At 44.5% G+C, this 15,637-nt stretch overlaps 2 protein-coding genes across 2 annotated transcripts; both read left to right on the forward strand.

Moving 5' to 3' along the window:
• The first annotated feature begins 730 nt into the window (after window positions 1-730).
• LOC118240899 (heat shock 70 kDa protein 1-like) lies at window positions 731-3,558 on the forward strand. The gene is made up of 2 exons (XM_081711638.1): window positions 731-890; window positions 1,293-3,558. Exon 2 carries the CDS (start codon window positions 1,312-1,314, stop codon window positions 3,241-3,243), a length of 1,932 nt encoding a protein of 643 aa, XP_081567764.1. The 5' UTR covers window positions 731-890; window positions 1,293-1,311; the 3' UTR covers window positions 3,244-3,558.
• A 5,294-nt stretch (window positions 3,559-8,852) lies between these two features.
• On the forward strand, window positions 8,853-11,677 carry LOC118242317 (heat shock 70 kDa protein 1-like). Its single transcript, XM_081711639.1, has 2 exons — window positions 8,853-9,012; window positions 9,412-11,677. The coding sequence occupies exon 2, from the start codon at window positions 9,431-9,433 to the stop codon at window positions 11,360-11,362; it is 1,932 nt and encodes a 643-aa protein (XP_081567765.1). The 5' UTR covers window positions 8,853-9,012; window positions 9,412-9,430; the 3' UTR covers window positions 11,363-11,677.
• The last annotated feature ends 3,960 nt before the right edge of the window (window positions 11,678-15,637 follow it).

A 15,637-nucleotide genomic window follows, 5' to 3' on the forward strand; every position in this document is an offset into this window, starting at 1 on the left:
CTTCGCGTTGCCATGGCCACGTGTCTTTGTTTTGGTTTTGTCTCCTACTTGCCATGTGAATGTGTTTCCCTCTCTAATGACCCAGAGTATTCGATCACTGCATCCACATGTTCCCTCTCGCAGTTTTATTAATCCTCTGATTTTATGAACTTCCCGGCCACACCGCTCTCCCTTCACTTCCTGACATTTCTCGTTGTTTCTCCAACGCTCGTGCGAATCAGACCAATTAGAATAAAGCAAGCTGATGCGGCCACGCCCACCACTGACGCAAGACCACAGCGGGGGAAAGTTCTGGACGGACCACGTTTTTTCTGTTGCTTTTACTCGAATGTCCTACTGAAACTAATCTAAGTAAAAACACGTTTAATGAATACCTTTTGTATACAGATTTATTGAACAATATAACATATACAGCAGTCCTTAAATGTGGGGAAATAGGAAACGTTACGTTGGACCGGAATGACTGAAGTAATTTTATGATAAAGTAAAACATTTATTTATAGTCATTTACATAGCCTATGTGGTTCCGCTTTCCCATTTATGTCCCATTTTCCAACTTGTTTGGTTATTTGTTGGTATTGTCCCCTTTCAGACCATCCTGGATCTTTGTTTCATTTCTACGGACTAATTCGGTCTCAGAGACATCAGTAGTCTACAGTTGGACTGGCGGCGTCGCTGGCTGACTCGCGGTTGGTGAGCTCGCGCAATGGAGAATCCTCTAGAACTGTCGCGAGGTGAACGGGGGCGTTACCTGCTTGAATATAAAGCGCGAGCGGCAGCTCGTGGAAGACACAGCGTTCACGGACTGGTAACTAACGCACGAGCGAGGAGGAGTAAACCAGCGGCTTTAACAGGGCACCAACTTTAGATCATTCCGAATCCTGATAAATGTAAGTGCGTTTAACTTTCTTTCTTTCTATGGTCTCTGCCAATAGTCTACTGATATTAATTAACTAGCGAATGAAAATAAATCCTCAAACTATAAGATTATTCTGCAAAGCTACGCTTCGTGTATCAACCTTATTATTACCAAGATAAAAGAAGCATGTGTGCAGTTCTGCTTCGATTTTGGATTTGAAGGGTTTGGATCATATTGCAGGCTGTATTAAAGCACAGCGCCTATGTTATCTACAATTAGACACTTAATTCTTTATGGTATTATTATTATTATTATTATTATTATTATTATTATTATTATTGCTGTTACTTTAGTTACTTTTGTTGTGTTGTAATTACTGTTTTAACTGCATGTGTCTTAATTTAGAGCATAATTTTCATATGTGTAACTTTAGATACGCGACTACAAGCAACATGTCATCTGCTAAAGGAGTTGCTATTGGGATTGACCTGGGCACCACTTACTCATGTGTGGGGGTGTTTCAGCATGGAAAAGTGGAGATCATTGCTAATGACCAGGGCAACAGGACCACACCCAGCTACGTGGCCTTCACAGACACAGAGAGGCTTATTGGGGATGCTGCGAAGAATCAAGTGGCCATAAACCCCAACAACACAGTGTTTGATTCCAAGAGGCTGATTGGCCGGAAGTTCGACGATCCGGTCGTGCAGTCTGACATGAAGTACTGGCCCTTCCAAGTCATCAGTGATGGAAGCAGGCCAAAGATTCAAGTTGAGTACAAAGGAGAGAAGAAGTCCTTTTACCCTGAAGAGATCTCCTCCATGGTCCTGGTGAAAATGAAGGAAACTGCAGAGGCCTACCTGGGTCAGAAGGTACCCAACGCTGTTATTACTGTACCTGCCTACTTCAATGACTCTCAGAGGCAAGCAACCAAAGATGCTGGTGTGATTGCTGGGCTGAACGTCCTAAGGATAATCAATGAGCCCACAGCTGCAGCGATCGCCTACGGCCTGGACAAAGGCAAGCAGGGAGAGCGCAATGTGCTGATCTTTGACTTAGGAGGGGGTACGTTCGATGTGTCCATCCTGACAATTGAAGATGGCATCTTTGAGGTGAAAGCAACAGCAGGAGACACACACCTGGGTGGGGAGGACTTTGACAACCGCCTGGTCAACCATTTTGTGGAGGAGTTTAAGAGGAAGTGCAAGAAGGACATCAGCCAGAACAAGCGTGCACTGAGGAGATTGCGCACAGCCTGTGAGAGGGCCAAGAGAACCCTGTCCTCCAGCTCTCAGGCAAGCATCGAGATCGACTCCCTGTATGAGGGCATTGACTTCTACACTTCTGTTACCAGAGCACGTTTTGAGGAGCTGTGCTCTGACCTGTTCAGGGGAACACTGAATCCTGTGGAGAAAGCCCTTAGAGATGCCAAAATGGACAAATCCCAGATCCATGACATTGTCTTGGTTGGAGGTTCTACGAGAATCCCCAAAATCCAGAAACTTTTGCAGGATTTCTTCAACGGCAAAGAGTTGAACAAAAGCATCAATCCAGATGAGGCAGTGGCTTGCGGTGCTGCAGTTCAGGCTGCCATCTTAATGGGCGACACATCTGGAAATGTCCAGGACCTGCTGCTGCTGGATGTGGCCCCGCTGTCTCTGGGCATTGAGACCGCAGGTGGAGTCATGACCGCTCTCATCAAACGCAACACCACCATCCCCACCAAGCAGACCCAGATCTTCAGCACATATGCAGACAACCAGCCCGGTGTTCTGATCCAGGTTTACGAAGGTGAAAGAGCCATGACAAAAGACAACAACCTGCTGGGGAAGTTTGAGCTGACGGGCCTCCCACCTGCACCTCGAGGAGTCCCTCAGATTGAGGTGACCTTTGACATTGACGCCAATGGCATTTTGAATGTGTCGGCAGTGGACAAAAGCACTGGCAAAGTGAACAAGATCACCATCACCAATGATAAGGGCAGGCTGAGCAAGGAGGAGATTGAGAGGATGGTGCAGGAAGCAGACAAGTATAAGGCAGAGGATGACCTGCAGAGAGAGAAGATTGCTGCTAAGAACACTCTGGAGTCCTATGCCTTTAACATGAAGAACAGTGTGGAAGATGAGAACTTGAAGAACAACATCAGTGAGGATGACAAGAAGAAAGTCACTGAGAGGTGCAACCAAGCCATCATGTGGCTGGAGAACAACCAGCTGGCTGAAAAGGAGGAGTATGTACATCAGTTGAAGGAGCTGGAGAAGGTGTGCAACCCCATCATCGCCAAACTGTACCGGGGAGGGATGCCAGCTGGAAGCTGTGGAGCTCAGGCCCGTGCCCGCTCAGGGGCCGGCACCCAGGGGCCCACTATTGAAGAGGTCGATTAGGGACGTGAACTTCTTGTATGGACTCAAAGTGCTCTTTTTGAATTAGTTTCTCCTGAAGAAAATGTTGTTGCCTGTATTGTTCAGTTGTGCTTCACAGCATGTGGAGAACTAGCTGATGTGGACAATAGCATCTTTTGTCATTGCTAGTCCATTAATAACGTTTAGAACCTTGTAACACCATCAATATGTGAGATTTATCATTACAATGTTTTACCAGTGAAACTTTTTACAAAAAGGTAAATATTACGGTGTTGTAAATATTCATCTAAATATATTTTTATATTTATTGTTAATAAAAGGTTCTGAACAAAATGGCTTACATTTGTGGTCTTGACAGTCCATAATGTAATTTTTCTTATGAAAATAAATATTATAAGAAGAAAAACTAATGAAACAGAAGAAACCATTTTCAAGATTTTGAGCTCCTGAGATGTAATAAAATTAATGAAACTGAATTAAAAAGAATGTACATCAGCGTCAGATATCTGGGGGCGATGGGCATAAAAATAAGTAAATGGCAAATATAAAACATTAAAAGAGGGACTGTTACTGTGTCCAGCAGGGGTCAGTGTTCACCTACTAGTTCTGCCTACTCTGTCCAGCTCATGACTGGCTTGGACATTTACTCAGAATTTGACTAAGATGTGTTTGATCAGGGGAAAAATTAAACACAAAACTGTTCAGGGCATAAACCTAATATGATTTGTGGGGTTGAATTTGTCACAGATAAATAGTCAAAGGAATATGAAATTAGCTTTGTAATGGAACATGTAGCAGCTATTAGGATTATATACAGCCAGAGTGTGATGGAGCTTTTCAACAGTACTGGGAGGAACACACAGGGACAGAAAAATGGTAGGTATCCTCCTGGTTTTGATATTTGTCTGTAGCATATTATTATAGATAGAGAGATTGATTCAAAATTTGACAACTTGCAGAATTAAATACGCAAGACATCTGTCCTATTATATAATATTCATTAGTTTGCATAGAATGTTAGTGTTACATTTTAGGTCTGCTACTGGCATGGTTTGCGTGAAGAACACATTGTGGCTGAGAAGAGTAGAAGTAGAAACCAGAACTGTGGCCTGGTGTTCGAGGACTGAAAGCTAATGTGACTGAAGTTGCACCAAGTGGACCGTGTGGATGATGATCATGACCTGATTCATGTAAAAAGAACTGTGTTTCCAGTGATCAGCAGGGTCAAGATGCAGCTTCTTAAAGAAAGGCTTAACAAAGGCAAACTTAAAAACATGGTCCAGGCTAGAGGACCAATTACTTATGCTAAGGGCCTAATTACTGTAATTCCAGAAAGTAACGGAGATGCTATTAAGTCAATTACACATGTTATTGGTGTAAAGGACAGAACCACAGTAAGGAGCTTGTTATAGCCAATTAAACTCCTTTGAATCTTGGTGGCATATGAGCCTTTCTGGCTCTTTATTATCAGAAGGTTTAGGGGCACATCATATACTGCTGGTAGCCTGCTGCTGAATTCTGAGAAACTCTCGAGCAGGGTGGCCAAGCTCCTGGAGATCAGTCACCTCCAGGATGACCAAGCTCCTGGAGATCTGTCACTTTACAAAACCCTTTTCCAGTTCTTCCACATCTCAATATGTTACTCAATGCCTTCAATAGCACAGAAGTGGACACCACAGATCCAGTAACAGTTTGTGCATACAGTCTCAATTTCCCATCTCTATACAGTCTGAACTCTGTGGAGATGCAGGTTGGGTTGGGTGTGGTACATCTGAACTGAATGGTCTCTCCAGGTGAGACAGCAGAGTGGGATGAGACTTGGAAGAATGTAGGACTCCTCAAGTCACCTGTTAAACAAGCTAAGTTGTTTTGTAAATGGTTTTATTTACAAAATGTACTGCTACAAAAACATCCACTTACCTGAGCATATAACTCCAGCATCTTCATCATGTCCACAGTACTCCTTCCCAAATCCTCCATGTGAACACTGACTCATATATTTCCCAGTTCCTGAACACTGAACATCATCCAGTTATGTTGGTTCTTGTCCCTGACCAAAGTGGGCACTGGCAGGGGCCCGGGGAGCTCAGCCACATCCCAGCTGTCTGCACACCATCTCTGCGTCCTTCATGTCCCAGTGATCATCACACACGGTTCCCCACTGGCCATTACGGTAGATCTCCACTCTACCACAGCAGGCACTACTGCCTCCGATGAGTCATATGTCAAGGCCACCTATCAGAAAAGAAAAATAATACACAGGTTTACTCACTATAAGCTTCTAATATAGTCACATATTCAAGTTTATTCAAGTTTGGTTTATTCGTCACATACATAGTCATACACAGTATAACTCGTAGTGAAATGGTGGAGAGTGCTCTGTCCAAACTGAGGAAAAGAAAACAGGGGTACATAGAGAAATATAGATATTCTCTATATGTGAAATATATATATATATATATATATATGCAAGATAAATATATATATTCTATGTATGTACAAAATATATTAACAATGTATGTACAATATATGTATATTATGATTATATACACAATGTACAATGTATATGGTTGTGTATATATGTACACAATCTACAGAATGTACAGATCCATTTCGTATAATAACATATCTACAGTTGTTGTGTAATAAGGTAATTGAATATAAATATATATATACAGATATACAGTTATGTTACATGGTGGTGGTGGTCCCCACAGTTTATCAGTTTCCCTGATTCAGGGCCCGAATGGCCTGTGGGAAGAAGCTCCTCTTCAGCCTCTTTGTCTTGGTCTTCAGGGAGCGAAAGCGCCTCCCTGACCTCAACAGAGAGAAGAGTCTATTGTTGGGATGGGTGGGGTCCTTCACAATTCTCCTGGCCTTGGTCTGGCACCGCTTGTAGTAGATGGTCTGCAGGTCAGGAAGTTCCATGTGAGTGATGCGCTCTGCGGAACGCACTACCCTTTGGAGTGCTTGTCTGTCCTGCTTGGTGCTATTCCCAAACCAGACTGTGATGTTCCCCGTGAGGATTCTCTCGATAGTGCAGGTGTAGAAGTTCCGCAGTACTTTGGAGGGCAGTCTGAAGTCTCTTAGGCGTCTGAGGTGGTAAAGACGCTGACGAGCCTTCTTTGCCAGGGAGTTGGTATGGCGGGACCAGGACAGGTCCTGCGGGATGTGAACACCAAGGTACCTGAAACTATCTACTCTCTCCACCGTGGTTCCACCGATCCTCACAGGTTGGTAGTGCCGCTCCTGCTTCTTGCTGCAATCCACGATCAGCTCCTTTGTCTTACTGACGTTTAGGAGGAGATTATTTTCCTGGCACCAGTTTTCCAGGTGTTTAATCTCCTCCAGGTAGGCCCTCTCGTCGTTGTCCGAGATCAGACCCACGACAACGGTGTCGTCAGCAAACTTGACAATGATGGTGGAGCTGGAAGTGGCTGTGCAGTCGTAGGTGTACAGTGAGTAGAGCAGGGGGCTTAGGACACAACCCTGAGGAGCTCCAGTGCTGAGGGTGAGGGTGGATGAGGCGCAGTTGCCCACTCGCACTGATTGTGGTCTGTCTGTTGGGAAATTGGAGATCCAGTCGCACAGGGATGTATGCAGTCCTAGATCCCCCAACTTAGTAGTGAGTAGGGAGGGGATGATAGTGTTAAATGCTGAACTGTAGTCGACAAATAGCATTTTAACATAATTTCCCCTCCCTTCGTCCAGGTGAGTCAGTGTAGTGCGGAGCAGATGTGCAATTGCATCGTCAGTGGAGCGGTTGTGGCGGTATGCAAACTGCAGTGGGTCCATGGAGGCTGGCAGTGAAGATGTGATGAAGTCTCTGACTAGCTTTTCAAAGCACTTCATCACGACTGATGTGAGGGCGACAGGGCGGTAGTCATTGAGGTCGGAGGGTCGAGGTTTCTTCGGGACGGGGACGATGGTGGACCGCTTGAAGCTGGACGGGACGATACCGAGCGTCAGGGAGAGATTGAAGATGTCTGCGAATACCGGGGCTAGCTGATCTGCGCAGGCTTTGAGGACCCTCCCGCAGATACCGTCTGGTCCCATCGCCTTCCTGGTATTCCCCCTTTTAAACATATTCCTGTAGAACTAAGCAAAGCATTTTCTGTGTGCCCTAATGTGTCATGCAAAACATTTCTGTAAAAGATGTCAGAAGAATAAAGATGCAAATTGGTATATAGGAAGATACTACAGCCTTTCCTTGGCATATGAATGGGCTCATATCAAGCCACCATTTATGACTGAACCAGACACTTACCTGCAAGCACAACACTTTGTGTATTTTGCAGAGTTGTCCTGACTTTACATTTGCACTCATTACACACAGACAATAAATGAGTCTCAGTCATTGTTTTTCTGATAGGGACTTTATATGTGGGATCAAGGGTCCTCTCTAATCCCTGGAAATCCACCTCTTCCTCTGTGGACAGAGGCTGGAGGTCTTTGACAATCATCTCTTTCGTCTTTGACGAATTCACATATGTAATTATGGCATATTACTGAGTCAAAATAAGCTAAGGGATAGTTTCGCTTCTTTAAAATCAAAAAGCAAAATTGCTTTTCATTCTTCCTCTTTCATGCCACCAAAACACTAACAGGCTAGCCTGGTGGCTAGCTAGCTAGCTGGTAAACAAATCAGAACTCAACACGTGTGCGCAACAAGGAAAAGCTTCCCCCTTCTCCGGACCAACTCATAACAGTTCCGTATGTCAGGTATTCAAGCGCACGTAGCCTAGCAAAAGTAGGAACCCCTTGGAATGATCTGAAAATCTCAGGTAGTGTCTGTACTGAATAATAAATATTTATCAATAAGAATTTATACAGTCCAGTGATTTCCAGCTTCAACGTAGGGAGTGGCGGGCCATGGCGAAGGGCGGGCTGAAGACCAACCCTTCGCGTTGCCATGGCCACGTGTCTTTGTTTTGGTTTTGTCTCCTACTTGCCATGTGAATGTGTTTCCCTCTCTAATGACCCAGAGTATTCGATCACTGCATCCACATGTTCCCTCTCGCAGTTTTATTAATCCTCTGATTTTATGAACTTCCCGGCCACACCGCTCTCCCTTCACTTCCTGACATTTCTCGTTGTTTCTCCAACGCTCGTGCGAATCAGACCAATTAGAATAAAGCAAGCTGATGCGGCCACGCCCACCACTGACGCAAGACCACAGCGGGGGAAAGTTCTGGACGGACCACGTTTTTTCTGTTGCTTTTACTCGAATGTCCTACTGAAACTAATCTAAGTAAAAACACGTTTAATGAATACCTTTTGTATACAGATTTATTGAACAATATAACATATACAGCAGTCCTTAAATGTGGGGAAATAGGAAACGTTACGTTGGACCGGAATGACTGAAGTAATTTTATGATAAAGTAAAACATTTATTTATAGTCATTTACATAGCCTATGTGGTTCCGCTTTCCCATTTATGTCCCATTTTCCAACTTGTTTGGTTATTTGTTGGTATTGTCCCCTTTCAGACCATCCTGGATCTTTGTTTCATTTCTACGGACTAATTCGGTCTCAGAGACATCAGTAGTCTACAGTTGGACTGGCGGCGTCGCTGGCTGACTCGCGGTTGGTGAGCTCGCGCAATGGAGAATCCTCTAGAACTGTCGCGAGGTGAACGGGGGCGTTACCTGCTTGAATATAAAGCGCGAGCGGCAGCTCGTGGAAGACACAGCGTTCACGGACTGGTAACTAACGCACGAGCGAGGAGGAGTAAACCAGCGGCTTTAACAGGGCACCAACTTTAGATCATTCCGAATCCTGATAAATGTAAGTGCGTTTAACTTTCTTTCTTTCTATGGTCTCTGCCAATAGTCTACTGATATTAATTAACTAGCGAATGAAAATAAATCCTCAAACTATAAGATTATTCTGCAAAGCTACGCTTCGTGTATCAACCTTATTATTACCAAGATAAAAGAAGCATGTGTGCAGTTCTGCTTCGATTTTGGATTTGAAGGGTTTGGATCATATTGCAGGCTGTATTAAAGCACAGCGCCTATGTTATCTACAATTAGACACTTAAATCTTTATGGTATTATTATTATTATTATTATTATTATTATTATTATTATTGCTGTTACTTTAGTTACTTTTGTTGTGTTGTAATTACTGTTTTAACTGCATGTGTCTTAATTTAGAGCATAATTTTCATATGTGTAACTTTAGATACGCGACTACAAGCAACATGTCATCTGCTAAAGGAGTTGCTATTGGGATTGACCTGGGCACCACTTACTCATGTGTGGGGGTGTTTCAGCATGGAAAAGTGGAGATCATTGCTAATGACCAGGGCAACAGGACCACACCCAGCTACGTGGCCTTCACAGACACAGAGAGGCTTATTGGGGATGCTGCGAAGAATCAAGTGGCCATAAACCCCAACAACACAGTGTTTGATTCCAAGAGGCTGATTGGCCGGAAGTTCGACGATCCGGTCGTGCAGTCTGACATGAAGTACTGGCCCTTCCAAGTCATCAGTGATGGAAGCAGGCCAAAGATTCAAGTTGAGTACAAAGGAGAGAAGAAGTCCTTTTACCCTGAAGAGATCTCCTCCATGGTCCTGGTGAAAATGAAGGAAACTGCAGAGGCCTACCTGGGTCAGAAGGTACCCAACGCTGTTATTACTGTACCTGCCTACTTCAATGACTCTCAGAGGCAAGCAACCAAAGATGCTGGTGTGATTGCTGGGCTGAACGTCCTAAGGATAATCAATGAGCCCACAGCTGCAGCGATCGCCTACGGCCTGGACAAAGGCAAGCAGGGAGAGCGCAATGTGCTGATCTTTGACTTAGGAGGGGGTACGTTCGATGTGTCCATCCTGACAATTGAAGATGGCATCTTTGAGGTGAAAGCAACAGCAGGAGACACACACCTGGGTGGGGAGGACTTTGACAACCGCCTGGTCAACCATTTTGTGGAGGAGTTTAAGAGGAAGTGCAAGAAGGACATCAGCCAGAACAAGCGTGCACTGAGGAGATTGCGCACAGCCTGTGAGAGGGCCAAGAGAACCCTGTCCTCCAGCTCTCAGGCAAGCATCGAGATCGACTCCCTGTATGAGGGCATTGACTTCTACACTTCTGTTACCAGAGCACGTTTTGAGGAGCTGTGCTCTGACCTGTTCAGGGGAACACTGAATCCTGTGGAGAAAGCCCTTAGAGATGCCAAAATGGACAAATCCCAGATCCATGACATTGTCTTGGTTGGAGGTTCTACGAGAATCCCCAAAATCCAGAAACTTTTGCAGGATTTCTTCAACGGCAAAGAGTTGAACAAAAGCATCAATCCAGATGAGGCAGTGGCTTGCGGTGCTGCAGTTCAGGCTGCCATCTTAATGGGCGACACATCTGGAAATGTCCAGGACCTGCTGCTGCTGGATGTGGCCCCGCTGTCTCTGGGCATTGAGACCGCAGGTGGAGTCATGACCGCTCTCATCAAACGCAACACCACCATCCCCACCAAGCAGACCCAGATCTTCAGCACATATGCAGACAACCAGCCCGGTGTTCTGATCCAGGTTTACGAAGGTGAAAGAGCCATGACAAAAGACAACAACCTGCTGGGGAAGTTTGAGCTGACGGGCCTCCCACCTGCACCTCGAGGAGTCCCTCAGATTGAGGTGACCTTTGACATTGACGCCAATGGCATTTTGAATGTGTCGGCAGTGGACAAAAGCACTGGCAAAGTGAACAAGATCACCATCACCAACGATAAGGGCAGGCTGAGCAAGGAGGAGATTGAGAGGATGGTGCAGGAAGCAGACAAGTATAAGGCAGAGGATGACCTGCAGAGAGAGAAGATTGCTGCTAAGAACACTCTGGAGTCCTATGCCTTTAACATGAAGAACAGTGTGGAAGATGAGAACTTGAAGAACAACATCAGTGAGGATGACAAGAAGAAAGTCACTGAGAGGTGCAACCAAGCCATCATGTGGCTGGAGAACAACCAGCTGGCTGAAAAGGAGGAGTACGTACATCAGTTGAAGGAGCTGGAGAAGGTGTGCAACCCCATCATCGCCAAACTGTACCGGGGAGGGATGCCAGCTGGAAGCTGTGGAGCTCAGGCCCGTGCCCGCTCAGGGGCCGGCACCCAGGGGCCCACTATTGAAGAGGTCGATTAGGGACGTGAACTTCTTGTATGGACTCAAAGTGCTCTTTTTGAATTAGTTTCTCCTGAAGAAAATGTTGTTGCCTGTATTGTTCAGTTGTGCTTCACAGCATGTGGAGAACTAGCTGATGTGGACAATAGCATCTTTTGTCATTGCTAGTCCATTAATAACGTTTAGAACCTTGTAACACCATCAATATGTGAGATTTATCATTACAATGTTTTACCAGTGAAACTTTTTACAAAAAGGTAAATATTACGGTGTTGTAAATATTCATCTAAATATATTTTTATATTTATTGTTAATAAAAGGTTCTGAACAAAATGGCTTACATTTGTGGTCTTGACAGTCCATAATGTAATTTTTCTTATGAAAATAAATATTATAAGAAGAAAAACTAATGAAACAGAAGAAACCATTTTCAAGATTTTGAGCTCCTGAGATGTAATAAAATTAATGAAACTGAATTAAAAAGAATGTACATCAGCGTCAGATATCTGGGGGCGATGGGCATAAAAAATAAGTAAATGGCAAATATAAAACATTAAAAGAGGGACTGTTACTGTGTCCAGCAGGGGTCAGTGTTCACCTACTAGTTCTGCCTACTCTGTCCAGCTCATGACTGGCTTGGACATTTACTCAGAATTTGACTAAGATGTGTTTGATCAGGGGAAAAATTAAACACAAAACTGTTCAGGGCATAAACCTAATATGATTTGTGGGGTTGAATTTGTCACAGATAAATAGTCAAAGGAATATGAAATTAGCTTTGTAATGGAACATGTAGCAGCTATTAGGATTATATACAGCCAGAGTGTGATGGAGCTTTTCAACAGTACTGGGAGGAACACACAGGGACAGAAAAATGGTAGGTATCCTCCTGGTTTTGATATTTGTCTGTAGCATATTATTATAGATAGAGAGATTGATTCAAAATTTGACAACTTGCAGAATTAAATACGCAAGACATCTGTCCTATTATATAATATTCATTAGTTTGCATAGAATGTTAGTGTTACATTTTAGGTCTGCTACTGGCATGGTTTGCGTGAAGAAAACATTGTGGCTGAGAAGAGTAGAAGTAGAAACCAGAACTGTGGCCTGGTGTTCGAGGACTGAAAGCTAATGTGACTGAAGTTGCACCAAGTGGACCGTGTGGATGATGATCATGACCTGATTCATGTAAAAAGAACTGTGTTTCCAGTGATCAGCAGGGTCAAGATGCAGCTTCTTAAAGAAAGGCTTAACAAAGGCAAACTTAAAAACATGGTCCAGGCTAGAGGACCAATTACTTATGCTAAGGGCCTAATTACTGTAATTCCAGAAAGTAACGGAGATGCTATTAAGTCAATTACACATGTTATTGGTGTAAAGGACAGAACCACAGTAAGGAGCTTGTTATAGCCAATTAAACTCCTTTGAATCTTGGTGGCATATGAGCCTTTCTGGCTCTTTATTATCAGAAGGTTTAGGGGCACATCATATACTGCTGGTAGCCTGCTGCTGAATTCTGAGAAACTCTCGAGCAGGGTGGCCAAGCTCCTGGAGATCAGTCACCTCCAGGATGACCAAGCTCCTGGAGATCTGTCACTTTACAAAACCCTTTTCCAGTTCTTCCACATCTCAATATGTTACTCAATGCCTTCAATAGCACAGAAGTGGACACCACAGATCCAGTAACAGTTTGTGCATACAGTCTCAATTTCCCATCTCTATACAGTCTGAACTCTGTGGAGATGCAGGTTGGGTTGGGTGTGGTGCATCTGAACTGAATGGTCTCTCCAGGTGAGACAGCAGAGTGGGATGAGACTTGGAAGAATGTAGGACTCCTCAAGTCACCTGTTAAACAAGTTAAGTTGTTTTGTAAATGGTTTTATTTACAAAATTTACTGCTACAAAAACATCCACTTACCTGAGCATATAACTCCAGCATCTTCATCATGTCCACAGTCCTCCTTCCCAAATCCTCCATGTGAACACTGACTCATATATTTCCCAGTTCCTGAACACTGAACATCATCCAGTTATGTTGGTTCTTGTCCCTGACCAAAGTGGGCACTGGCAGGGGCCCGGGGAGCTCAGCCACATCCCAGCTGTCTGCACACCATCTCTGCATCCTTCATGTCCCAGTGATCATCACACACGGTTCCCCACTGGCCATTACGGTAGATCTCCACTCTACCACAGCAGGCACTACTGCCTCCGATGAGTCATATGTCAAGGCCACCTATCAGAAAAGAAAAATAATTCACAGGTTTACTCACTATAAGCTTCTAATATAGTCACATATTCAAGTTTATTCAAGTTTGGTTTATTCGTCACATACATAGTCATACACAGTATAACTCGTAGTGAAATGGTGGAGAGTGCTCTGTCCAAACTGAGGAAAAGAAAACAGGGGTACATAGAGAAATATAGATATTCTCTATATGTGAAATATATATATATATATATATATATGCAAGATAAATATATATATTCTATGTATGTACAAAATATATTAACAATGTATGTACAATATATGTATATTATGATTATATACACAATGTACAATGTATATGGTTGTGTATATATGTACACAATCTACAGAATGTACAGATCCATTTCGTATAATAACATATCTACAGTTGTTGTGTAATAAGGTAATTGAATATAAATATATATATACAGATATACAGTTATGTTACATGGTGGTGGTGGTCCCCACAGTTTATCAGTTTCCCTGATTCAGGGCCCGAATGGCCTGTGGGAAGAAGCTCCTCTTCAGCCTCTTTGTCTTGGTCTTCAGGGAGCGAAAGCGCCTCCCTGACCTCAACAGAGAGAAGAGTCTATTGTTGGGATGGGTGGGGTCCTTCACAATTCTCCTGGCCTTGGTCTGGCACCGCTTGTAGTAGATGGTCTGCAGGTCAGGAAGTTCCGTGTGAGTGATGCGCTCTGCGGAACGCACTACCCTTTGGAGTGCTTGTCTGTCCTGCTTGGTGCTATTCCCAAACCAGACTGTGATGTTCCCCGTGAGGATTCTCTCGATAGTGCAGGTGTAGAAGTTCCGCAGTACTTTGGAGGGCAGTCTGAAGTCTCTTAGGCGTCTGAGGTGGTAAAGACGCTGACGAGCCTTCTTTGCCAGGGAGTTGGTATGGCGGGACCAGGACAGGTCCTGCGGGATGTGAACACCAAGGTACCTGAAACTATCTACTCTCTCCACCATGGTTCCACCGATCCTCACAGGTTGGTAGTGCCGCTCCTGCTTCTTGCTGCAATCCACGATCAGCTCCTTTGTCTTACTGACGTTTAGGAGGAGATTATTTTCCTGGCACCAGTTTTCCAGGTGTTTAATCTCCTCCAGGTAGGCCCTCTCGTCGTTGTCCGAGATCAGACCCACGACAACGGTGTCGTCAGCAAACTTGACAATGATGGTGGAGCTGGAAGTGGCTGTGCAGTCGTAGGTGTACAGTGAGTAGAGCAGGGGGCTTAGGACACAACCCTGAGGAGCTCCAGTGCTGAGGGTGAGGGTGGATGAGGCGCAGTTGCCCACTCGTACTGATTGTGGTCTGTCTGTTGGGAAATTGGAGATCCAGTCGCACAGGGATGTATGCAGTCCTAGATCCCCCAACTTAGTAGTGAGTAGGGAGGGGATGATAGTGTTAAATGCTGAACTGTAGTCGACAAATAGCATTTTAACATAATTTCCCCTCCCTTCGTCCAGGTGAGTCAGTGTAGTGCGGAGCAGATGTGCAATTGCATCGTCAGTGGAGCGGTTGTGGCGGTATGCAAACTGCAGTGGGTCCATGGAGGCTGGCAGTGAAGATGTGATGAAGTCTCTGACTAGCTTTTCAAAGCACTTCATCACGACTGATGTGAGGGCGACAGGGCGGTAGTCATTGAGGTCGGAGGGTCGAGGTTTCTTCGGGACGGGGACGATGGTGGACCGCTTGAAGCTGGACGGGACGATACCGAGCGTCAGGGAGAGATTGAAGATGTCGGCGAATACCGGGGCTAGCTGATCTGCGCAGGCTTTGAGGACCCTCCCGCAGATACCGTCTGGTCCCATCGCCTTCCTGGTATTCCCCCTTTTAAACATATTCCTGTAGAACTAAGCAAAGCATTTTCTGTGTGCCCTAATGTGTCATGCAAAACATTTCTGTAAAAGATGTCAGAAGAATAAAGATGCAAATTGGTATATAGGAAGATACTACAGCCTTTCCTTGGCATATGAATGGGCTCATATCAAGCCACCATTTATGACTGAACCAGACACTTACCTGCAAGCACAACACTTTGTGTATTTTG

This window comes from Electrophorus electricus, chromosome 3 (assembly GCF_041902795.1).
Source record: "Electrophorus electricus isolate QZ-2024a chromosome 3, ASM4190279v1, whole genome shotgun sequence".
NCBI classification, from domain to species: Eukaryota; Metazoa; Chordata; class Actinopteri; order Gymnotiformes; family Gymnotidae; genus Electrophorus; species Electrophorus electricus.